This window comes from Ursus americanus, chromosome 12, assembly GCF_024610735.1.
Source record: "Ursus americanus isolate L20-20 chromosome 12, mUrsAme1.1.p, whole genome shotgun sequence".
NCBI classification, from domain to species: Eukaryota; Metazoa; Chordata; class Mammalia; order Carnivora; family Ursidae; genus Ursus; species Ursus americanus.
Window position 1 is genome coordinate 67720009 of NC_142138.1, and position 24696 is coordinate 67744704.

General features: G+C 47.8%; 3 protein-coding genes across 7 annotated transcripts in view; 1 reads left to right on the forward strand and 2 right to left on the reverse strand.

The window, feature by feature from the left end:
* LOC123802716 (uncharacterized) overlaps positions 1-24696 on the forward strand; it is a 389246-nt gene that overhangs the window by 38440 nt on the left and 326110 nt on the right. The window lies entirely within an intron of this gene.
* Positions 1014-22928, reverse strand: LOC148109220 (NBPF family member NBPF26-like). Its single transcript, XM_087865737.1, has 12 exons — positions 22909-22928; positions 22106-22285; positions 20011-20190; positions 17915-18094; positions 15819-15998; positions 13723-13902; positions 11627-11806; positions 9531-9710; positions 7435-7614; positions 5339-5518; positions 3243-3422; positions 1014-1326 (listed from the first exon to the last, which is right to left on the reverse strand). The coding sequence occupies exons 1-12, from the start codon at positions 22926-22928 to the stop codon at positions 1014-1016; spliced, it is 2133 nt and encodes a 710-aa protein (XP_087721863.1).
* The window catches only part of LOC123780209 (putative NBPF family member NBPF5), a 35080-nt gene continuing 33208 nt past the window's right edge, over positions 22825-24696 (reverse strand). For all 5 annotated transcript variants that reach the window (XM_087866324.1, XM_087866325.1, XM_087866323.1 and 2 more), the window contains one exon: positions 22825-23095. In XM_087866324.1, coding sequence (XP_087722450.1) covers positions 23040-23095 — 56 coding nt within the window. In that variant the 3' untranslated portion in view covers positions 22825-23039. The remainder of the gene's footprint in view (positions 23096-24696) is intronic.

A 24696-nucleotide genomic window follows, 5' to 3' on the forward strand; every position in this document is an offset into this window, starting at 1 on the left:
GACTCTTGTCCTTTCGGTCCCTCCTGATCAATTTGGTTTTCTGCAAATAAAGGAAGAGAAAGAGTTACATGACACAGACTCTCCTTCACAAATGCCCACTCTTAGGTCCCATGTAGCACAGGAGAGCAACAGAAGCAGATTGAAAACAGGCAACCGTGGGAGAACTCATCCAGGAGGGCTTAGGAGGGCCCTGCAAGCAATCACTGGCATTGCTCTCTTAAGCCATTAAACAAGTGACCCTGGTATGACAGGCCATCATCAGAGCATCCTGTCTTGAGTGTAGGCAAACAACACGTTGATTCTTTTCCCCCCGAGATCCCGGGGAAGAACCCGGTTGCTTCCTAGACGGTTGCTGCAATATTCAGGCTTTTTCCATCTGAAATGCTGTTGGTGAATGGTTGAGAGGAAGAAGCCATTGAGATTAAACCCATGAATGGAATCTATACACCATCAAAGCAGAACAATCTTCAAGGCTGCATAGATACTGGGGCCTTTCATGGGGTACGTCTGTTTCAGGATCCTGCGCGGCTCAAGAGAAACATACACTGTCCGATAGCATTGGTCCAGTTCTGGTTCTCAGCTAACTTGAGAGGAGGGAAGATGAACAAAGAGACAGACTAAAGGAAGGGAACGCACCAGGGGAGTGACACCTCCAAAGATATAGGAAAGCCTGCCAAGGCTGTCAGGCATCAAAGGAGAGAGACAAGTGGGGTTTAGAATAGCAAAACCAGTTACCCCTGGACAAGAATGCCAACTGACAGTGGCAGGCATAGATTCGTAAAGGACCTGGCTCAGAGATGAAACGTAGAGCTATTGAAGGTGAGAAGAGAGGTTTCATCCAAATTAGGTCTGACAGACACCTTCTGCGCTCATCTTGCTCATGTGAGTTGAGTGTGGCCCAATGACCTGACAGAGAAGCCAAGATGACATGTGCATGCCCTGGGACTAGGAAGAGAGCAAAGCTCCCTGACACACCTGATATCTGTGCTTAAAACTCAATCCTAGAGCCCAGTTCAGATCAATATGTCTCTACAAGGCCTCCCCACAGGGATGACCTCTCTCGGCACAGCAGAGGTCTGGGGTACAAAGAACAGGAGATCTATGTGGGTGTCCAGTTGGAACTTTATCACCTTGACAGTGGAGTACTCACTGGCCACTTCTAGAGAGGAACAGACTTCCAGATCCTCAGGTGAGAAGATGGCGGCGCTTCTGTAAGGCCGGTAGGAGTCAGACAGCTCGGGAAGAACTGAATGTGTCAAGTTGTGATTATCCGGAGAGTCCCGGGAGCCGACCTGCTCTACCACCTCTAGCAGCTGTCCGCTGAGCCTGCAGGGTGGGGACAACCGAAGATTAACCTGAGAGGGATCTGAAATCCTATGTCCTGTCTGGCTTTGATGGAAGGGACAAAGGAATGGTCAAGAAAGCAGAGAGGCTGACCCATACAAGAGAGAAACAACTCTTCTTGTTTGAGTGCGACAAGCTCTGTTTGTCACAGGAGCAGCACATAGAAAGGACAGTAAGTGCTCAGCGCACAGGCCAAACAGCAAGCTTGTGAGGAAGGAGCCTCAATTATCTCTGTGCCATCCAGTCATGACTCACTACATACAGTCTCAGAATGGTGGCTTTCCCCCTTCCTGTCAAATGGCATCCAGTTCTGCATTTTGTGGCCAAGTGACTGTCCCAGCTATCTCATCCAGAAAGGCCTCTTTCTCTCAATATCTGGCACGATAGTATATGTTTGTCTTCTTGCTGTGATATGTTCTTGCTAGGAACACATGTCAACGTGATAAATCTAACAGGAAGAAAGAAGACATGCATCTCTCAAAAAAGCACAGAGGAGAGAATGAGCGAGCACAGCGATCCCTGTGACATATTAGTTTACCTGGGTCGGCTGACTGTGGGTTACTCAACGAGAGAGGTAACTAAGAAATGGGAAGCAATCCAAGTACCACAAAAGAACGGAAAGCATTGTGAAAAAGGATAACTTGTCATTGACCGAATAGATAATATAGTTCTCTTCAGCACTTTCTGCTTTTCCCTGGGTGCCACTTTTGAATTCACAGCCCCCAAGAACTCAGAATTACCTGGGGGCAACTGACTCTTGTCCTTTCGGTCCCTCCTGATCAATTTGGTTTTCTGCAAATAAAGGAAGAGAAAGAGTTACATGACACAGACTCTCCTTCACAAATGCCCACTCTTAGGTCCCATGTAGCACAGGAGAGCAACAGAAGCAGATTGAAAACAGGCAACCGTGGGAGAACTCATCCAGGAGGGCTTAGGAGGGCCCTGCAAGCAATCACTGGCATTGCTCTCTTAAGCCATTAAACAAGTGACCCTGGTATGACAGGCCATCATCAGAGCATCCTGTCTTGAGTGTAGGCAAACAACACGTTGATTCTTTTCCCCCCGAGATCCCGGGGAAGAACCCGGTTGCTTCCTAGACGGTTGCTGCAATATTCAGGCTTTTTCCATCTGAAATGCTGTTGGTGAATGGTTGAGAGGAAGAAGCCATTGAGATTAAACCCATGAATGGAATCTATACACCATCAAAGCAGAACAATCTTCAAGGCTGCATAGATACTGGGGCCTTTCATGGGGTACGTCTGTTTCAGGATCCTGCGCGGCTCAAGAGAAACATACACTGTCCGATAGCATTGGTCCAGTTCTGGTTCTCAGCTAACTTGAGAGGAGGGAAGATGAACAAAGAGACAGACTAAAGGAAGGGAACGCACCAGGGGAGTGACACCTCCAAAGATATAGGAAAGCCTGCCAAGGCTGTCAGGCATCAAAGGAGAGAGACAAGTGGGGTTTAGAATAGCAAAACCAGTTACCCCTGGACAAGAATGCCAACTGACAGTGGCAGGCATAGATTCGTAAAGGACCTGGCTCAGAGATGAAACGTAGAGCTATTGAAGGTGAGAAGAGAGGTTTCATCCAAATTAGGTCTGACAGACACCTTCTGCGCTCATCTTGCTCAGGTGAGTTGAGTGTGGCCCAATGACCTGACAGAGAAGCCAAGATGACATGTGCATGCCCTGGGACTAGGAAGAGAGCAAAGCTCCCTGACACACCTGATATCTGTGCTTAAAACTCAATCCTAGAGCCCAGTTCAGATCAATATGTCTCTACAAGGCCTCCCCACAGGGATGACCTCTCTCGGCACAGCAGAGGTCTGGGGTACAAAGAACAGGAGATCTATGTGGGTGTCCAGTTGGAACTTTATCACCTTGACAGTGGAGTACTCACTGGCCACTTCTAGAGAGGAACAGACTTCCAGATCCTCAGGTGAGAAGATGGCGGCGCTTCTGTAAGGCCGGTAGGAGTCAGACAGCTCGGGAAGAACTGAATGTGTCAAGTTGTGATTATCCGGAGAGTCCCGGGAGCCGACCTGCTCTACCACCTCTAGCAGCTGTCCGCTGAGCCTGCAGGGTGGGGACAACCGAAGATTAACCTGAGAGGGATCTGAAATCCTATGTCCTGTCTGGCTTTGATGGAAGGGACAAAGGAATGGTCAAGAAAGCAGAGAGGCTGACCCATACAAGAGAGAAACAACTCTTCTTGTTTGAGTGCGACAAGCTCTGTTTGTCACAGGAGCAGCACATAGAAAGGACAGTAAGTGCTCAGCGCACAGGCCAAACAGCAAGCTTGTGAGGAAGGAGCCTCAATTATCTCTGTGCCATCCAGTCATGACTCACTACATACAGTCTCAGAATGGTGGCTTTCCCCCTTCCTGTCAAATGGCATCCAGTTCTGCATTTTGTGGCCAAGTGACTGTCCCAGCTATCTCATCCAGAAAGGCCTCTTTCTCTCAATATCTGGCACGATAGTATATGTTTGTCTTCTTGCTGTGATATGTTCTTGCTAGGAACACATGTCAACGTGATAAATCTAACAGGAAGAAAGAAGACATGCATCTCTCAAAAAAGCACAGAGGAGAGAATGAGCGAGCACAGCGATCCCTGTGACATATTAGTTTACCTGGGTCGGCTGACTGTGGGTTACTCAACGAGAGAGGTAACTAAGAAATGGGAAGCAATCCAAGTACCACAAAAGAACGGAAAGCATTGTGAAAAAGGATAACTTGTCATTGACCGAATAGATAATATAGTTCTCTTCAGCACTTTCTGCTTTTCCCTGGGTGCCACTTTTGAATTCACAGCCCCCAAGAACTCAGAATTACCTGGGGGCAACTGACTCTTGTCCTTTCGGTCCCTCCTGATCAATTTGGTTTTCTGCAAATAAAGGAAGAGAAAGAGTTACATGACACAGACTCTCCTTCACAAATGCCCACTCTTAGGTCCCATGTAGCACAGGAGAGCAACAGAAGCAGATTGAAAACAGGCAACCGTGGGAGAACTCATCCAGGAGGGCTTAGGAGGGCCCTGCAAGCAATCACTGGCATTGCTCTCTTAAGCCATTAAACAAGTGACCCTGGTATGACAGGCCATCATCAGAGCATCCTGTCTTGAGTGTAGGCAAACAACACGTTGATTCTTTTCCCCCCGAGATCCCGGGGAAGAACCCGGTTGCTTCCTAGACGGTTGCTGCAATATTCAGGCTTTTTCCATCTGAAATGCTGTTGGTGAATGGTTGAGAGGAAGAAGCCATTGAGATTAAACCCATGAATGGAATCTATACACCATCAAAGCAGAACAATCTTCAAGGCTGCATAGATACTGGGGCCTTTCATGGGGTACGTCTGTTTCAGGATCCTGCGCGGCTCAAGAGAAACATACACTGTCCGATAGCATTGGTCCAGTTCTGGTTCTCAGCTAACTTGAGAGGAGGGAAGATGAACAAAGAGACAGACTAAAGGAAGGGAACGCACCAGGGGAGTGACACCTCCAAAGATATAGGAAAGCCTGCCAAGGCTGTCAGGCATCAAAGGAGAGAGACAAGTGGGGTTTAGAATAGCAAAACCAGTTACCCCTGGACAAGAATGCCAACTGACAGTGGCAGGCATAGATTCGTAAAGGACCTGGCTCAGAGATGAAACGTAGAGCTATTGAAGGTGAGAAGAGAGGTTTCATCCAAATTAGGTCTGACAGACACCTTCTGCGCTCATCTTGCTCATGTGAGTTGAGTGTGGCCCAATGACCTGACAGAGAAGCCAAGATGACATGTGCATGCCCTGGGACTAGGAAGAGAGCAAAGCTCCCTGACACACCTGATATCTGTGCTTAAAACTCAATCCTAGAGCCCAGTTCAGATCAATATGTCTCTACAAGGCCTCCCCACAGGGATGACCTCTCTCGGCACAGCAGAGGTCTGGGGTACAAAGAACAGGAGATCTATGTGGGTGTCCAGTTGGAACTTTATCACCTTGACAGTGGAGTACTCACTGGCCACTTCTAGAGAGGAACAGACTTCCAGATCCTCAGGTGAGAAGATGGCGGCGCTTCTGTAAGGCCGGTAGGAGTCAGACAGCTCGGGAAGAACTGAATGTGTCAAGTTGTGATTATCCGGAGAGTCCCGGGAGCCGACCTGCTCTACCACCTCTAGCAGCTGTCCGCTGAGCCTGCAGGGTGGGGACAACCGAAGATTAACCTGAGAGGGATCTGAAATCCTATGTCCTGTCTGGCTTTGATGGAAGGGACAAAGGAATGGTCAAGAAAGCAGAGAGGCTGACCCATACAAGAGAGAAACAACTCTTCTTGTTTGAGTGCGACAAGCTCTGTTTGTCACAGGAGCAGCACATAGAAAGGACAGTAAGTGCTCAGCGCACAGGCCAAACAGCAAGCTTGTGAGGAAGGAGCCTCAATTATCTCTGTGCCATCCAGTCATGACTCACTACATACAGTCTCAGAATGGTGGCTTTCCCCCTTCCTGTCAAATGGCATCCAGTTCTGCATTTTGTGGCCAAGTGACTGTCCCAGCTATCTCATCCAGAAAGGCCTCTTTCTCTCAATATCTGGCACGATAGTATATGTTTGTCTTCTTGCTGTGATATGTTCTTGCTAGGAACACATGTCAACGTGATAAATCTAACAGGAAGAAAGAAGACATGCATCTCTCAAAAAAGCACAGAGGAGAGAATGAGCGAGCACAGCGATCCCTGTGACATATTAGTTTACCTGGGTCGGCTGACTGTGGGTTACTCAACGAGAGAGGTAACTAAGAAATGGGAAGCAATCCAAGTACCACAAAAGAACGGAAAGCATTGTGAAAAAGGATAACTTGTCATTGACCGAATAGATAATATAGTTCTCTTCAGCACTTTCTGCTTTTCCCTGGGTGCCACTTTTGAATTCACAGCCCCCAAGAACTCAGAATTACCTGGGGGCAACTGACTCTTGTCCTTTCGGTCCCTCCTGATCAATTTGGTTTTCTGCAAATAAAGGAAGAGAAAGAGTTACATGACACAGACTCTCCTTCACAAATGCCCACTCTTAGGTCCCATGTAGCACAGGAGAGCAACAGAAGCAGATTGAAAACAGGCAACCGTGGGAGAACTCATCCAGGAGGGCTTAGGAGGGCCCTGCAAGCAATCACTGGCATTGCTCTCTTAAGCCATTAAACAAGTGACCCTGGTATGACAGGCCATCATCAGAGCATCCTGTCTTGAGTGTAGGCAAACAACACGTTGATTCTTTTCCCCCCGAGATCCCGGGGAAGAACCCGGTTGCTTCCTAGACGGTTGCTGCAATATTCAGGCTTTTTCCATCTGAAATGCTGTTGGTGAATGGTTGAGAGGAAGAAGCCATTGAGATTAAACCCATGAATGGAATCTATACACCATCAAAGCAGAACAATCTTCAAGGCTGCATAGATACTGGGGCCTTTCATGGGGTACGTCTGTTTCAGGATCCTGCGCGGCTCAAGAGAAACATACACTGTCCGATAGCATTGGTCCAGTTCTGGTTCTCAGCTAACTTGAGAGGAGGGAAGATGAACAAAGAGACAGACTAAAGGAAGGGAACGCACCAGGGGAGTGACACCTCCAAAGATATAGGAAAGCCTGCCAAGGCTGTCAGGCATCAAAGGAGAGAGACAAGTGGGGTTTAGAATAGCAAAACCAGTTACCCCTGGACAAGAATGCCAACTGACAGTGGCAGGCATAGATTCGTAAAGGACCTGGCTCAGAGATGAAACGTAGAGCTATTGAAGGTGAGAAGAGAGGTTTCATCCAAATTAGGTCTGACAGACACCTTCTGCGCTCATCTTGCTCAGGTGAGTTGAGTGTGGCCCAATGACCTGACAGAGAAGCCAAGATGACATGTGCATGCCCTGGGACTAGGAAGAGAGCAAAGCTCCCTGACACACCTGATATCTGTGCTTAAAACTCAATCCTAGAGCCCAGTTCAGATCAATATGTCTCTACAAGGCCTCCCCACAGGGATGACCTCTCTCGGCACAGCAGAGGTCTGGGGTACAAAGAACAGGAGATCTATGTGGGTGTCCAGTTGGAACTTTATCACCTTGACAGTGGAGTACTCACTGGCCACTTCTAGAGAGGAACAGACTTCCAGATCCTCAGGTGAGAAGATGGCGGCGCTTCTGTAAGGCCGGTAGGAGTCAGACAGCTCGGGAAGAACTGAATGTGTCAAGTTGTGATTATCCGGAGAGTCCCGGGAGCCGACCTGCTCTACCACCTCTAGCAGCTGTCCGCTGAGCCTGCAGGGTGGGGACAACCGAAGATTAACCTGAGAGGGATCTGAAATCCTATGTCCTGTCTGGCTTTGATGGAAGGGACAAAGGAATGGTCAAGAAAGCAGAGAGGCTGACCCATACAAGAGAGAAACAACTCTTCTTGTTTGAGTGCGACAAGCTCTGTTTGTCACAGGAGCAGCACATAGAAAGGACAGTAAGTGCTCAGCGCACAGGCCAAACAGCAAGCTTGTGAGGAAGGAGCCTCAATTATCTCTGTGCCATCCAGTCATGACTCACTACATACAGTCTCAGAATGGTGGCTTTCCCCCTTCCTGTCAAATGGCATCCAGTTCTGCATTTTGTGGCCAAGTGACTGTCCCAGCTATCTCATCCAGAAAGGCCTCTTTCTCTCAATATCTGGCACGATAGTATATGTTTGTCTTCTTGCTGTGATATGTTCTTGCTAGGAACACATGTCAACGTGATAAATCTAACAGGAAGAAAGAAGACATGCATCTCTCAAAAAAGCACAGAGGAGAGAATGAGCGAGCACAGCGATCCCTGTGACATATTAGTTTACCTGGGTCGGCTGACTGTGGGTTACTCAACGAGAGAGGTAACTAAGAAATGGGAAGCAATCCAAGTACCACAAAAGAACGGAAAGCATTGTGAAAAAGGATAACTTGTCATTGACCGAATAGATAATATAGTTCTCTTCAGCACTTTCTGCTTTTCCCTGGGTGCCACTTTTGAATTCACAGCCCCCAAGAACTCAGAATTACCTGGGGGCAACTGACTCTTGTCCTTTCGGTCCCTCCTGATCAATTTGGTTTTCTGCAAATAAAGGAAGAGAAAGAGTTACATGACACAGACTCTCCTTCACAAATGCCCACTCTTAGGTCCCATGTAGCACAGGAGAGCAACAGAAGCAGATTGAAAACAGGCAACCGTGGGAGAACTCATCCAGGAGGGCTTAGGAGGGCCCTGCAAGCAATCACTGGCATTGCTCTCTTAAGCCATTAAACAAGTGACCCTGGTATGACAGGCCATCATCAGAGCATCCTGTCTTGAGTGTAGGCAAACAACACGTTGATTCTTTTCCCCCCGAGATCCCGGGGAAGAACCCGGTTGCTTCCTAGACGGTTGCTGCAATATTCAGGCTTTTTCCATCTGAAATGCTGTTGGTGAATGGTTGAGAGGAAGAAGCCATTGAGATTAAACCCATGAATGGAATCTATACACCATCAAAGCAGAACAATCTTCAAGGCTGCATAGATACTGGGGCCTTTCATGGGGTACGTCTGTTTCAGGATCCTGCGCGGCTCAAGAGAAACATACACTGTCCGATAGCATTGGTCCAGTTCTGGTTCTCAGCTAACTTGAGAGGAGGGAAGATGAACAAAGAGACAGACTAAAGGAAGGGAACGCACCAGGGGAGTGACACCTCCAAAGATATAGGAAAGCCTGCCAAGGCTGTCAGGCATCAAAGGAGAGAGACAAGTGGGGTTTAGAATAGCAAAACCAGTTACCCCTGGACAAGAATGCCAACTGACAGTGGCAGGCATAGATTCGTAAAGGACCTGGCTCAGAGATGAAACGTAGAGCTATTGAAGGTGAGAAGAGAGGTTTCATCCAAATTAGGTCTGACAGACACCTTCTGCGCTCATCTTGCTCAGGTGAGTTGAGTGTGGCCCAATGACCTGACAGAGAAGCCAAGATGACATGTGCATGCCCTGGGACTAGGAAGAGAGCAAAGCTCCCTGACACACCTGATATCTGTGCTTAAAACTCAATCCTAGAGCCCAGTTCAGATCAATATGTCTCTACAAGGCCTCCCCACAGGGATGACCTCTCTCGGCACAGCAGAGGTCTGGGGTACAAAGAACAGGAGATCTATGTGGGTGTCCAGTTGGAACTTTATCACCTTGACAGTGGAGTACTCACTGGCCACTTCTAGAGAGGAACAGACTTCCAGATCCTCAGGTGAGAAGATGGCGGCGCTTCTGTAAGGCCGGTAGGAGTCAGACAGCTCGGGAAGAACTGAATGTGTCAAGTTGTGATTATCCGGAGAGTCCCGGGAGCCGACCTGCTCTACCACCTCTAGCAGCTGTCCGCTGAGCCTGCAGGGTGGGGACAACCGAAGATTAACCTGAGAGGGATCTGAAATCCTATGTCCTGTCTGGCTTTGATGGAAGGGACAAAGGAATGGTCAAGAAAGCAGAGAGGCTGACCCATACAAGAGAGAAACAACTCTTCTTGTTTGAGTGCGACAAGCTCTGTTTGTCACAGGAGCAGCAGATAGAAAGGACAGTAAGTGCTCAGCGCACAGGCCAAACAGCAAGCTTGTGAGGAAGGAGCCTCAATTATCTCTGTGCCATCCAGTCATGACTCACTACATACAGTCTCAGAATGGTGGCTTTCCCCCTTCCTGTCAAATGGCATCCAGTTCTGCATGGAGTGGCCAAGCGACTGTCCCAGCTATCTCATCTAGAAAGGCCTCTTTCTCTCAATATCTGGCACGATAGTACATGTTTGTCTTCTTGCTGTGATATGTTCTTGCTAGGAACACATGTCAACGTGATAAATCTAACAGGCAGAAAGAAGACATGCATCTCTCAAAAAAGCACAGAGGAGAGAATGAGCGAGCACAGCGATCCCTGTGACATATTAGTTTACCTGGGTCGGCTGACTGTGGGTTACTCAACGAGAGAGGTAACTAAGAAATGGGAAGCAATCCAAGTACCACAAAAGAACGGAAAGCATTGTGAAAAAGGATAACTTGTCATTGACCGAATAGATAATATAGTTCTCTTCAGCACTTTCTGCTTTTCCCTGGGTGCCACTTTTGAATTCACAGCCCCCAAGAACTCAGAATTACCTGGGGGCAACTGACTCTTGTCCTTTCGGTCCCTCCTGATCAATTTGGTTTTCTGCAAATAAAGGAAGAGAAAGAGTTACATGACACAGACTCTCCTTCACAAATGCCCACTCTTAGGTCCCATGTAGCACAGGAGAGCAACAGAAGCAGATTGAAAACAGGCAACCGTGGGAGAACTCATCCAGGAGGGCTTAGGAGGGCCCTGCAAGCAATCACTGGCATTGCTCTCTTAAGCCATTAAACAAGTGACCCTGGTATGACAGGCCATCATCAGAGCATCCTGTCTTGAGTGTAGGCAAACAACACGTTGATTCTTTTCCCCCCGAGATCCCGGGGAAGAACCCGGTTGCTTCCTAGACGGTTGCTGCAATATTCAGGCTTTTTCCATCTGAAATGCTGTTGGTGAATGGTTGAGAGGAAGAAGCCATTGAGATTAAACCCATGAATGGAATCTATACACCATCAAAGCAGAACAATCTTCAAGGCTGCATAGATACTGGGGCCTTTCATGGGGTACGTCTGTTTCAGGATCCTGCGCGGCTCAAGAGAAACATACACTGTCCGATAGCATTGGTCCAGTTCTGGTTCTCAGCTAACTTGAGAGGAGGGAAGATGAACAAAGAGACAGACTAAAGGAAGGGAACGCACCAGGGGAGTGACACCTCCAAAGATATAGGAAAGCCTGCCAAGGCTGTCAGGCATCAAAGGAGAGAGACAAGTGGGGTTTAGAATAGCAAAACCAGTTACCCCTGGACAAGAATGCCAACTGACAGTGGCAGGCATAGATTCGTAAAGGACCTGGCTCAGAGATGAAACGTAGAGCTATTGAAGGTGAGAAGAGAGGTTTCATCCAAATTAGGTCTGACAGACACCTTCTGCGCTCATCTTGCTCAGGTGAGTTGAGTGTGGCCCAATGACCTGACAGAGAAGCCAAGATGACATGTGCATGCCCTGGGACTAGGAAGAGAGCAAAGCTCCCTGACACACCTGATATCTGTGCTTAAAACTCAATCCTAGAGCCCAGTTCAGATCAATATGTCTCTACAAGGCCTCCCCACAGGGATGACCTCTCTCGGCACAGCAGAGGTCTGGGGTACAAAGAACAGGAGATCTATGTGGGTGTCCAGTTGGAACTTTATCACCTTGACAGTGGAGTACTCACTGGCCACTTCTAGAGAGGAACAGACTTCCAGATCCTCAGGTGAGAAGATGGCGGCGCTTCTGTAAGGCCGGTAGGAGTCAGACAGCTCGGGAAGAACTGAATGTGTCAAGTTGTGATTATCCGGAGAGTCCCGGGAGCCGACCTGCTCTACCACCTCTAGCAGCTGTCCGCTGAGCCTGCAGGGTGGGGACAACCGAAGATTAACCTGAGAGGGATCTGAAATCCTATGTCCTGTCTGGCTTTGATGGAAGGGACAAAGGAATGGTCAAGAAAGCAGAGAGGCTGACCCATACAAGAGAGAAACAACTCTTCTTGTTTGAGTGCGACAAGCTCTGTTTGTCACAGGAGCAGCACATAGAAAGGACAGTAAGTGCTCAGCGCACAGGCCAAACAGCAAGCTTGTGAGGAAGGAGCCTCAATTATCTCTGTGCCATCCAGTCATGACTCACTACATACAGTCTCAGAATGGTGGCTTTCCCCCTTCCTGTCAAATGGCATCCAGTTCTGCATTTTGTGGCCAAGTGACTGTCCCAGCTATCTCATCCAGAAAGGCCTCTTTCTCTCAATATCTGGCACGATAGTATATGTTTGTCTTCTTGCTGTGATATGTTCTTGCTAGGAACACATGTCAACGTGATAAATCTAACAGGAAGAAAGAAGACATGCATCTCTCAAAAAAGCACAGAGGAGAGAATGAGCGAGCACAGCGATCCCTGTGACATATTAGTTTACCTGGGTCGGCTGACTGTGGGTTACTCAACGAGAGAGGTAACTAAGAAATGGGAAGCAATCCAAGTACCACAAAAGAACGGAAAGCATTGTGAAAAAGGATAACTTGTCATTGACCGAATAGATAATATAGTTCTCTTCAGCACTTTCTGCTTTTCCCTGGGTGCCACTTTTGAATTCACAGCCCCCAAGAACTCAGAATTACCTGGGGGCAACTGACTCTTGTCCTTTCGGTCCCTCCTGATCAATTTGGTTTTCTGCAAATAAAGGAAGAGAAAGAGTTACATGACACAGACTCTCCTTCACAAATGCCCACTCTTAGGTCCCATGTAGCACAGGAGAGCAACAGAAGCAGATTGAAAACAGGCAACCGTGGGAGAACTCATCCAGGAGGGCTTAGGAGGGCCCTGCAAGCAATCACTGGCATTGCTCTCTTAAGCCATTAAACAAGTGACCCTGGTATGACAGGCCATCATCAGAGCATCCTGTCTTGAGTGTAGGCAAACAACACGTTGATTCTTTTCCCCCCGAGATCCCGGGGAAGAACCCGGTTGCTTCCTAGACGGTTGCTGCAATATTCAGGCTTTTTCCATCTGAAATGCTGTTGGTGAATGGTTGAGAGGAAGAAGCCATTGAGATTAAACCCATGAATGGAATCTATACACCATCAAAGCAGAACAATCTTCAAGGCTGCATAGATACTGGGGCCTTTCATGGGGTACGTCTGTTTCAGGATCCTGCGCGGCTCAAGAGAAACATACACTGTCCGATAGCATTGGTCCAGTTCTGGTTCTCAGCTAACTTGAGAGGAGGGAAGATGAACAAAGAGACAGACTAAAGGAAGGGAACGCACCAGGGGAGTGACACCTCCAAAGATATAGGAAAGCCTGCCAAGGCTGTCAGGCATCAAAGGAGAGAGACAAGTGGGGTTTAGAATAGCAAAACCAGTTACCCCTGGACAAGAATGCCAACTGACAGTGGCAGGCATAGATTCGTAAAGGACCTGGCTCAGAGATGAAACGTAGAGCTATTGAAGGTGAGAAGAGAGGTTTCATCCAAATTAGGTCTGACAGACACCTTCTGCGCTCATCTTGCTCATGTGAGTTGAGTGTGGCCCAATGACCTGACAGAGAAGCCAAGATGACATGTGCATGCCCTGGGACTAGGAAGAGAGCAAAGCTCCCTGACACACCTGATATCTGTGCTTAAAACTCAATCCTAGAGCCCAGTTCAGATCAATATGTCTCTACAAGGCCTCCCCACAGGGATGACCTCTCTCGGCACAGCAGAGGTCTGGGGTACAAAGAACAGGAGATCTATGTGGGTGTCCAGTTGGAACTTTATCACCTTGACAGTGGAGTACTCACTGGCCACTTCTAGAGAGGAACAGACTTCCAGATCCTCAGGTGAGAAGATGGCGGCGCTTCTGTAAGGCCGGTAGGAGTCAGACAGCTCGGGAAGAACTGAATGTGTCAAGTTGTGATTATCCGGAGAGTCCCGGGAGCCGACCTGCTCTACCACCTCTAGCAGCTGTCCGCTGAGCCTGCAGGGTGGGGACAACCGAAGATTAACCTGAGAGGGATCTGAAATCCTATGTCCTGTCTGGCTTTGATGGAAGGGACAAAGGAATGGTCAAGAAAGCAGAGAGGCTGACCCATACAAGAGAGAAACAACTCTTCTTGTTTGAGTGCGACAAGCTCTGTTTGTCACAGGAGCAGCAGATAGAAAGGACAGTAAGTGCTCAGCGCACAGGCCAAACAGCAAGCTTGTGAGGAAAGAGCCTCAATTATCTCTGTGCCATCCAGTCATGACTCACTACATACAGTCTCAGAATGGTGGCTTTCCCCCTTCCTGTCAAATGGCATCCAGTTCTGCATGGAGTGGCCAAGCGACTGTCCCAGCTATCTCATCTAGAAAGGCCTCTTTCTCTCAATATCTGGCACGATAGTACATGTTTGTCTTCTTGCTGTGATATGTTCTTGCTAGGAACACATGTCAACGTGATAAATCTAACAGGCAGAAAGAAGACATGCATCTCTCAAAAAAGCACAGAGGAGAGAATGAGCGAGCACAGCGATCCCTGTGACATATTAGTTTACCTGGGTCGGCTGACTGTGGGTTACTCAACGAGAGAGGTAACTAAGAAATGGGAAGCAATCCAAGTACCACAAAAGAACGGAAAGCATTGTGAAAAAGGATAACTTGTCATTGACCGAATAGATAATATAGTTCTCTTCAGCACTTTCTGCTTTTCCCTGGGTGCCACTTTTGAATTCACAGCCCCCAAGAACTCAGAATTACCTGGGGGCAACTGACTCTTGTCCTTTCGGTCCCTCCTGATCAATTTGGTTTTCTGCAAATAAAGGAAGAGAAAGAGTTACATGACACAGACTCTCCTTCACAAATGCCCACTCTTAGGTCCCATGTAGCACAGGAGAGCAACAGAAGCAGATTGAAAACAGGCAACCGTGGGAGAACTCATCCAGGAGGGCTTAGGAGGGCCCTGCAAGCAATCACTGGCATTGCTCTCTTAAGCCATTAAACAAGTGACCCTGGTATGACAGGCCATCATCAGAGCATCCTGTCTTGAGTGTAGGCAAACAACACGTTGATTCTTTTCCCCCCGAGATCCCGGGGAAGAACCCGGTTGCTTCCTAGACGGTTGCTGCAATATTCAGGCTTTTTCCATCTGAAATGCTGTTGGTGAATGGTTGAGAGGAAGAAGCCATTGAGATTAAACCCATGAATGGAATCTATACACCATCAAAGCAGAACAATCTTCAAGGCTGCATAGATACTGGGGCCTTTCATGGGGTACGTCTGTTTCAGGATCCTGCGCGGCTCAAGAGAAACATACACTGTCCGATAGCATTGGTCCAGTTCTGGTTCTCAGCTAACTTGAGAGGAGGGAAGATGAACAAAGAGACAGACTAAAGGAAGGGAACGCACCAGGGGAGTGACACCTCCAAAGATATAGGAAAGCCTGCCAAGGCTGTCAGGCATCAAAGGAGAGAGACAAGTGGGGTTTAGAATAGCAAAACCAGTTACCCCTGGACAAGAATGCCAACTGACAGTGGCAGGCATAGATTCGTAAAGGACCTGGCTCAGAGATGAAACGTAGAGCTATTGAAGGTGAGAAGAGAGGTTTCATCCAAATTAGGTCTGACAGACACCTTCTGCGCTCATCTTGCTCAGGTGAGTTGAGTGTGGCCCAATGACCTGACAGAGAAGCCAAGATGACATGTGCATGCCCTGGGACTAGGAAGAGAGCAAAGCTCCCTGACACACCTGATATCTGTGCTTAAAACTCAATCCTAGAGCCCAGTTCAGATCAATATGTCTCTACAAGGCCTCCCCACAGGGATGACCTCTCTCGGCACAGCAGAGGTCTGGGGTACAAAGAACAGGAGATCTATGTGGGTGTCCAGTTGGAACTTTATCACCTTGACAGTGGAGTACTCACTGGCCACTTCTAGAGAGGAACAGACTTCCAGATCCTCAGGTGAGAAGATGGCGGCGCTTCTGTAAGGCCGGTAGGAGTCAGACAGCTCGGGAAGAACTGAATGTGTCAAGTTGTGATTATCCGGAGAGTCCCGGGAGCCGACCTGCTCTACCACCTCTAGCAGCTGTCCGCTGAGCCTGCAGGGTGGGGACAACCGAAGATTAACCTGAGAGGGATCTGAAATCCTATGTCCTGTCTGGCTTTGATGGAAGGGACAAAGGAATGGTCAAGAAAGCAGAGAGGCTGACCCATACAAGAGAGAAACAACTCTTCTTGTTTGAGTGCGACAAGCTCTGTTTGTCACAGGAGCAGCAGATAGAAAGGACAGTAAGTGCTCAGCGCACAGGCCAAACAGCAAGCTTGTGAGGAAGGAGCCTCAATTATCTCTGTGCCATCCAGTCATGACTCACTACATACAGTCTCAGAATGGTGGCTTTCCCCCTTCCTGTCAAATGGCATCCAGTTGTGCATTTTGTGGCCAAGTGACTGTCCCAGCTATCTCATCCAGAAAGGCCTCTTTCTCTCAATATCTGGCACGATAGTATATGTTTGTCTTCTTGCTGTGATATGTTCTTGCTAGGAACACATGTCAACGTGATAAATCTAACAGGCAGAAAGAAGACATGCATCTCTCAAAAAAGCACAGAGGAGAGAATGAGCGAGCACAGCGATCCCTGTGACATATTAGTTTACCTGGGTCGGCTGACTGTGGGTTACTCAACGAGAGAGGTAACTAAGAAATGGGAAGCAATCCAAGTACCACAAAAGAACGGAAAGCATTGTGAAAAAGGATAACTTGTCATTGACCGAATAGATAATATAGTTCTCTTCAGCACTTTCTGCTTTTCCCTGGGTGCCACTTTTGAATTCACAGCCCCCAAGAACTCAGAATTACCTGGGGGCAACTGACTCTTGTCCTTTCGGTCCCTCCTGATCAATTTGGTTTTCTGCAAATAAAGGAAGAGAAAGAGTTACATGACACAGACTCTCCTTCACAAATGCCCACTCTTAGGTCCCATGTAGCACAGGAGAGCAACAGAAGCAGATTGAAAACAGGCAACCGTGGGAGAACTCATCCAGGAGGGCTTAGGAGGGCCCTGCAAGCAATCACTGGCATTGCTCTCTTAAGCCATTAAACAAGTGACCCTGGTATGACAGGCCATCATCAGAGCATCCTGTCTTGAGTGTAGGCAAACAACACGTTGATTCTTTTCCCCCCGAGATCCCGGGGAAGAACCCGGTTGCTTCCTAGACGGTTGCTGCAATATTCAGGCTTTTTCCATCTGAAATGCTGTTGGTGAATGGTTGAGAGGAAGAAGCCATTGAGATTAAACCCATGAATGGAATCTATACACCATCAAAGCAGAACAATCTTCAAGGCTGCATAGATACTGGGGCCTTTCATGGGGTACGTCTGTTTCAGGATCCTGCGCGGCTCAAGAGAAACATACACTGTCCGATAGCATTGGTCCAGTTCTGGTTCTCAGCTAACTTGAGAGGAGGGAAGATGAACAAAGAGACAGACTAAAGGAAGGGAACGCACCAGGGGAGTGACACCTCCAAAGATATAGGAAAGCCTGCCAAGGCTGTCAGGCATCAAAGGAGAGAGACAAGTGGGGTTTAGAATAGCAAAACCAGTTACCCCTGGACAAGAATGCCAACTGACAGTGGCAGGCATAGATTCGTAAAGGACCTGGCTCAGAGATGAAACGTAGAGCTATTGAAGGTGAGAAGAGAGGTTTCATCCAAATTAGGTCTGACAGACACCTTCTGCGCTCATCTTGCTCAGGTGAGTTGAGTGTGGCCCAATGACCTGACAGAGAAGCCAAGATGACATGTGCATGCCCTGGGACTAGGAAGAGAGCAAAGCTCCCTGACACACCTGATATCTGTGCTTAAAACTCAATCCTAGAGCCCAGTTCAGATCAATATGTCTCTACAAGGCCTCCCCACAGGGATGACCTCTCTCGGCACAGCAGAGGTCTGGGGTACAAAGAACAGGAGATCTATGTGGGTGTCCAGTTGGAACTTTATCACCTTGACAGTGGAGTACTCACTGGCCACTTCTAGAGAGGAACAGACTTCCAGATCCTCAGGTGAGAAGATGGCGGCGCTTCTGTAAGGCCGGTAGGAGTCAGACAGCTCGGGAAGAACTGAATGTGTCAAGTTGTGATTATCCGGAGAGTCCCGGGAGCCGACCTGCTCTACCACCTCTAGCAGCTGTCCGCTGAGCCTGCAGGGTGGGGACAACCGAAGATTAACCTGAGAGGGATCTGAAATCCTATGTCCTGTCTGGCTTTGATGGAAGGGACAAAGGAATGGTCAAGAAAGCAGAGAGGCTGACCCATACAAGAGAGAAACAACTCTTCTTGTTTGAGTGCGACAAGCTCTGTTTGTCACAGGAGCAGCACATAGAAAGGACAGTAAGTGCTCAGCGCACAGGCCAAACAGCAAGCTTGTGAGGAAGGAGCCTCAATTATCTCTGTGCCATCCAGTCATGACTCACTACATACAGTCTCAGAATGGTGGCTTTCCCCCTTCCTGTCAAATGGCATCCAGTTGTGCATTTTGTGGCCAAGTGACTGTCCCAGCTATCTCATCCAGAAAGGCCTCTTTCTCTCAATATCTGGCACGATAGTATATGTTTGTCTTCTTGCTGTGATATGTTCTTGCTAGGAACACATGTCAACGTGATAAATCTAACAGGCAGAAAGAAGACATGCATCTCTCAAAAAAGCACAGAGGAGAGAATGAGCGAGCACAGCGATCCCTGTGACATATTAGTTTACCTGGGTCGGCTGACTGTGGGTTACTCAACGAGAGAGGTAACTAAGAAATGGGAAGCAATCCAAGTACCACAAAAGAACGGAAAGCATTGTGAAAAAGGATAACTTGTCATTGACCGAATAGATAATATAGTTCTCTTCAGCACTTTCTGCTTTTCCCTGGGTGCCACTTTTGAATTCACAGCCCCCAAGAACTCAGAATTACCTGGGGGCAACTGACTCTTGTCCTTTCGGTCCCTCCTGATCAATTTGGTTTTCTGCAAATAAAGGAAGAGAAAGAGTTACATGACACAGACTCTCCTTCACAAATGCCCACTCTTAGGTCCCATGTAGCACAGGAGAGCAACAGAAGCAGATTGAAAACAGGCAACCGTGGGAGAACTCATCCAGGAGGGCTTAGGAGGGCCCTGCAAGCAATCACTGGCATTGCTCTCTTAAGCCATTAAACAAGTGACCCTGGTATGACAGGCCATCATCAGAGCATCCTGTCTTGAGTGTAGGCAAACAACACGTTGATTCTTTTCCCCCCGAGATCCCGGGGAAGAACCCGGTTGCTTCCTAGACGGTTGCTGCAATATTCAGGCTTTTTCCATCTGAAATGCTGTTGGTGAATGGTTGAGAGGAAGAAGCCATTGAGATTAAACCCATGAATGGAATCTATACACCATCAAAGCAGAACAATCTTCAAGGCTGCATAGATACTGGGGCCTTTCATGGGGTACGTCTGTTTCAGGATCCTGCGCGGCTCAAGAGAAACATACACTGTCCGATAGCATTGGTCCAGTTCTGGTTCTCAGCTAACTTGAGAGGAGGGAAGATGAACAAAGAGACAGACTAAAGGAAGGGAACGCACCAGGGGAGTGACACCTCCAAAGATATAGGAAAGCCTGCCAAGGCTGTCAGGCATCAAAGGAGAGAGACAAGTGGGGTTTAGAATAGCAAAACCAGTTACCCCTGGACAAGAATGCCAACTGACAGTGGCAGGCATAGATTCGTAAAGGACCTGGCTCAGAGATGAAACGTAGAGCTATTGAAGGTGAGAAGAGAGGTTTCATCCAAATTAGGTCTGACAGACACCTTCTGCGCTCATCTTGCTCAGGTGAGTTGAGTGTGGCCCAATGACCTGACAGAGAAGCCAAGATGACATGTGCATGCCCTGGGACTAGGAAGAGAGCAAAGCTCCCTGACACACCTGATATCTGTGCTTAAAACTCAATCCTAGAGCCCAGTTCAGATCAATATGTCTCTACAAGGCCTCCCCACAGGGATGACCTCTCTCGGCACAGCAGAGGTCTGGGGTACAAAGAACAGGAGATCTATGTGGGTGTCCAGTTGGAACTTTATCACCTTGACAGTGGAGTACTCACTGGCCACTTCTAGAGAGGAACAGACTTCCAGATCCTCAGGTGAGAAGATGGCGGCGCTTCTGTAAGGCCGGTAGGAGTCAGACAGCTCGGGAAGAACTGAATGTGTCAAGTTGTGATTATCCGGAGAGTCCCGGGAGCCGACCTGCTCTACCACCTCTAGCAGCTGTCCGCTGAGCCTGCAGGGTGGGGACAACCGAAGATTAACCTGAGAGGGATCTGAAATCCTATGTCCTGTCTGGCTTTGATGGAAGGGACAAAGGAATGGTCAAGAAAGCAGAGAGGCTGACCCATACAAGAGAGAAACAACTCTTCTTGTTTGAGTGCGACAAGCTCTGTTTGTCACAGGAGCAGCAGATAGAAAGGACAGTAAGTGCTCAGCGCACAGGCCAAACAGCAAGCTTGTGAGGAAGGAGCCTCAATTATCTCTGTGCCATCCAGTCATGACTCACTACATACAGTCTCAGAATGGTGGCTTTCCCCCTTCCTGTCAAATGGCATCCAGTTCTGCATGGAGTGGCCAAGCGACTGTCCCAGCTATCTCATCTAGAAAGGCCTCTTTCTCTCAATATCTGGCACGATAGTACATGTTTGTCTTCTTGCTGTGATATGTTCTTGCTAGGAACACATGTCAACGTGATAAATCTAACAGGCAGAAAGAAGACATGCATCTCTCAAAAAAGCACAGAGGAGAGAATGAGCGAGCACAGCGATCCCTGTGACATATTAGTTTACCTGGGTCGGCTGACTGTGGGTTACTCAACGAGAGAGGTAACTAAGAAATGGGAAGCAATCCAAGTACCACAAAAAAACGGAAAGCATTGTGAAAAAGGATAACTTGTCATGGACCGAATAGATAATATAGTTCTCTTCAGCACTTTCTGCATTTCCCTGGGTGCCACTTCTGAATTCACAGCCCCAAAGAATTCAGAATTACCTGGGGGCAACTGACTCTTGTCCTTTCGGTCCCTCCTGATCAATTTGGTTTTCTGCAAATAAAGGAAGAGAAAGAGTTACATGACACAGACTCTCCTTCACAAATGCCCACTCTTAGGTCCCATGTAGCACAGGAGAGCAACAGAAGCAGATTGAAAACAGGCAACCGTGAGAGAACTCATCCAGGAGGGCTTAGGAGGGCCCTGCAAGCAATCACTGGCATTGCTCTCTTAAGCCATTAAACAAGTGACCCTGGTATGACAGGCCATCATCAGAGCATCCTGTCTTGAGTGTAGGCAAACAACACGTTGATTCTTTTCCCCCCGAGATCCCGGGGAAGAACCCGGTTGCTTCCTAGACGGTTGCTGCAATATTCAGGCTTTTTCCATCTGAAATGCTGTTGGTGAATGGTTGAGAGGAAGAAGCCATTGAGATTAAACCCATGAATGGAATCTATACACCATCAAAGCAGAACAATCTTCAAGGCTGCATAGATACTGGGGCCTTTCATGGGGTATGTCTGTTTCAGGATCCTGCGCGGCTCAAGAGAAACATACACTGTCCGATAGCATTGGTCCAGTTCTGGTTCTCAGCTAACTTGAGAGGAGGGAAGATGAACAAAGAGACAGACTAAAGGAAGGGAACGCACCAGGGGAGTGACACCTCCAAAGATATAGGAAAGCTGCCAAGGCTGTCAGGCATCAAAGGAGAGAGACAAGTGGGGTTTAGAATAGCAAAACCAGTTACCCCTGGACAAGAATGCCAACTGACAGTGGCAGGCATAGATTCGTAAAGGACCTGGCTCAGAGATGAAACGTAGAGCTATTGAAGGTGAGAAGAGAGGTTTCATCCAAATTAGGTCTGACAGACACCTTCTGCGCTCATCTTGCTCAGGTGAGTTGAGTGTGGCCCAATGACCTGACAGAGAAGCCAAGATGACATGGGCATGCCCTGGGACTAGGAAGAGAGCAACGCTCCCTGACACACCTGATATCTGTGCTTAAAACTCAATCCTAGAGCCCAGTTCAGATCAATATGTCTCTACAAGGCCTCCCCACAGGGATGACCTCTCTCGGCACAGCAGAGGTCTGGGGTACAAAGAACAGGAGATCTATGTGGGTGTCCAGTTGGAACTTTATCACCTTGACAATGGAGTACTCACTGGCCACTTCTAGAGAGGAACAGACTTCCAGATCCTCAGGTGAGAAGATGGCGGCGCTTCTGTAAGGCCGGTAGGAGTCAGACAGCTCGGGAAGAACTGAATGTGTCAAGTTGTGATTATCCGGAGAGTCCCGGGAGCCGACCTGCTCTACCACCTCTAGCAGCTGTCCGCTGAGCCTGCAGGGTGGGGACAACCGAAGATTAACCTGAGAGGGATCTGAAATCCTATGTCCTGTCTGGCTTTGATGGAAGGGACAAAGGAATGGTCAAGAAAGCAGAGAGGCTGACCCATACAAGAGAGAAACAACTCTTCTTGTTTGAGTGCGACAAGCTCTGTTTGTCACAGGAGCAGCAGATAGAAAGGACAGTAAGTGCTCAGCGCACAGGCCAAACAGCAAGCTTGTGAGGAAGGAGCCTCAATTATCTCTGTGCCATCCAGTCATGACTCACTACATACAGTCTCAGAATGGTGGCTTTCCCCCTTCCTGTCAAATGGCATCCAGTTCTGCATGGAGTGGCCAAGCGACTGTCCCAGCTATCTCATCTAGAAAGGCCTCTTTCTCTCAATATCTGGCATGATAGTATATGTTTGTCTTCTTGCTGTGATATGTTCTTGCTAGGAACACATGTCAACATGATAAATCTAACAGGCAAAAAGAAGACGCGCATCTCTCAATAAAGCACAGAGGAGAGAATGAGCGAGCTCAGCGATCCCTGTTACATATTAGTTTACCTGGGTCAGCTGACTGTGGGTTACTCAACTAGAGAAGTAATTAAGAAGTGGGAAGCAATCCAAGTACCACAAAAAATCGGAAAACATGGTGAAAATGGATAATTTGTTGTCGACCGAATAGATATTATAGTTCTCTTCAGCACTTTCTGCTTTTCTCTGGTTGCCACTTTTGAGTTCACAGCCCCCAAGTATTCAGAATTACCTGGGAGCAACTGACTCTTGTCCTTTCGGTCCCTCCTGATCAATTTGGTTTTCTGCAAATAAAGGAAGAGAAAGAGTTACATGAAGCAGACTCCCCTTCACAAATGCCCACTCTTAGGTCCCATGTAGTACAGGAGAGCAACAGAAGCAGAGTGAAAACGGGCAACTGTGAGAGAACTCATCCAGGAGGGCTTAGGAGGGCCCTGGAAGCAATCACTGGCATTGCTCTCTTCAGCCATTAAATAAATGTCCCTGATATGACAGGCCATCATCACAGCATCCTGCCTTGAGTCCATGCCAACAACAAGTTGATTCTTTTCCCCCGAGATCCTGGGGAAGAACCCAGCTGCTTCTGAGAGGGTTGCTGCAACCTCTAGACATCGGCCACAGCAATGTGTTTCGTTACACATCTCCAAAGGCAAGAGAAACAAGAGATAAAATGAACTTGTGGGACTTCATCAAGATAAAAAGCTTCTGCACAGCCAAGGAAACAGTCAGAAAAACTAAGAGGCCGCCCACGGAATGGGAGAATATATTTGCAAATGACACTACAGATAAAAGACTGGTTTCCAAGATCTACAAAGAACTTCTCAAACTCAATACACAAGAAACAAATAAACAAATCATAAAATGGGCAGAAGACATGAATAGACACTTTTCCATTGAAGACATAATATTGGCTAACAGACACACGAAAAAATGTTCAAAATCATTAGCCATCAAGGAAATTGAAATCAAAACGACACGGAGATACCACCTTACACCAGTTAGAATGGCAAATTGACAAGGCAGGAAACAACAATTGTTGAAGAGGATGTGGAGAAAGGGGATCCCTCCTACATTGTTGGTAGGAATGCAAGTTGGTACAGCCACTCTGGAAATTAGTGTGGAGGTCCCTTAAAAAGTTAAAAATGGAGCTACCCTGTGATCCAGCAATTGCACTACTGGGTATTTACCCCAAAGATACAGACATAGTGAAGAGAAGGGCCATATGCACCCCAATGTTCATAGCAGCATTGTCCACAGTAGCTAAATGATGGAAGGAGCCGAGATGCCCTTCAACAGATGACTGGATTTAAAAGAAGTGGTCCATATATACAATGGAATATTACTCAGCTATCAAAAAGAATGATGTCTCAACATTTGCTGCAACATGGACGGCACTGGAGCAGATAATTCTAAGTGAAATAAGTCAAGCAGTGAAAGAGAATTATCATATGGTTTCTCTCATCTATGGAACATAAGAACTAGGAAGATCGGTAGGAGATGAAAGGATAAAGTAAGGCGGGGTAATCACAAGGGGGAATGAAGCATGAGAGACTATGGACTCTGAGAAACAAACTGAGGGCTTCAGAGGGGAGGGTGGTGGGGGAATGGGATAGGCTGGGGATGGGTAGTAAGGAGGGCACGTATTGCATGGTGCACTGGGTGTTATACGGAACTAATGAATCATCGAACTTTTCATCAAAAACCAGAGATGTACTGTATGGTGGCTAACATAATATAATCAAAAATATTATTATATAAAAAAAAGAGAGAGATACAGTGAAAATTAGGAGGTCTGGAAGTGACCTCCTGTGCCTGGGCTGGAGAGGTATATGAGTCTGGCAGGGCCACCTTGAGAGCAGTGATTGACAGTGGCCCAGACATAAAA

Bases quoted from the DNA above. Each gene is read 5' to 3' on its own strand.
- LOC148109220 (XM_087865737.1), bottom strand. From the start codon at position 22,928: ATGTTTTCCGATTTTTTGTG. The intron at 20,191-22,105 runs GTACTCCATTGT...CCCACCCTGCAG, and splicing joins TCTCTAGAAGTGGCCAGTGA to GCTCAGCGGACAGCTGCTAG. The intron at 11,807-13,722 runs GTACTCCACTGT...CCCACCCTGCAG, and splicing joins TCTCTAGAAGTGGCCAGTGA to GCTCAGCGGACAGCTGCTAG.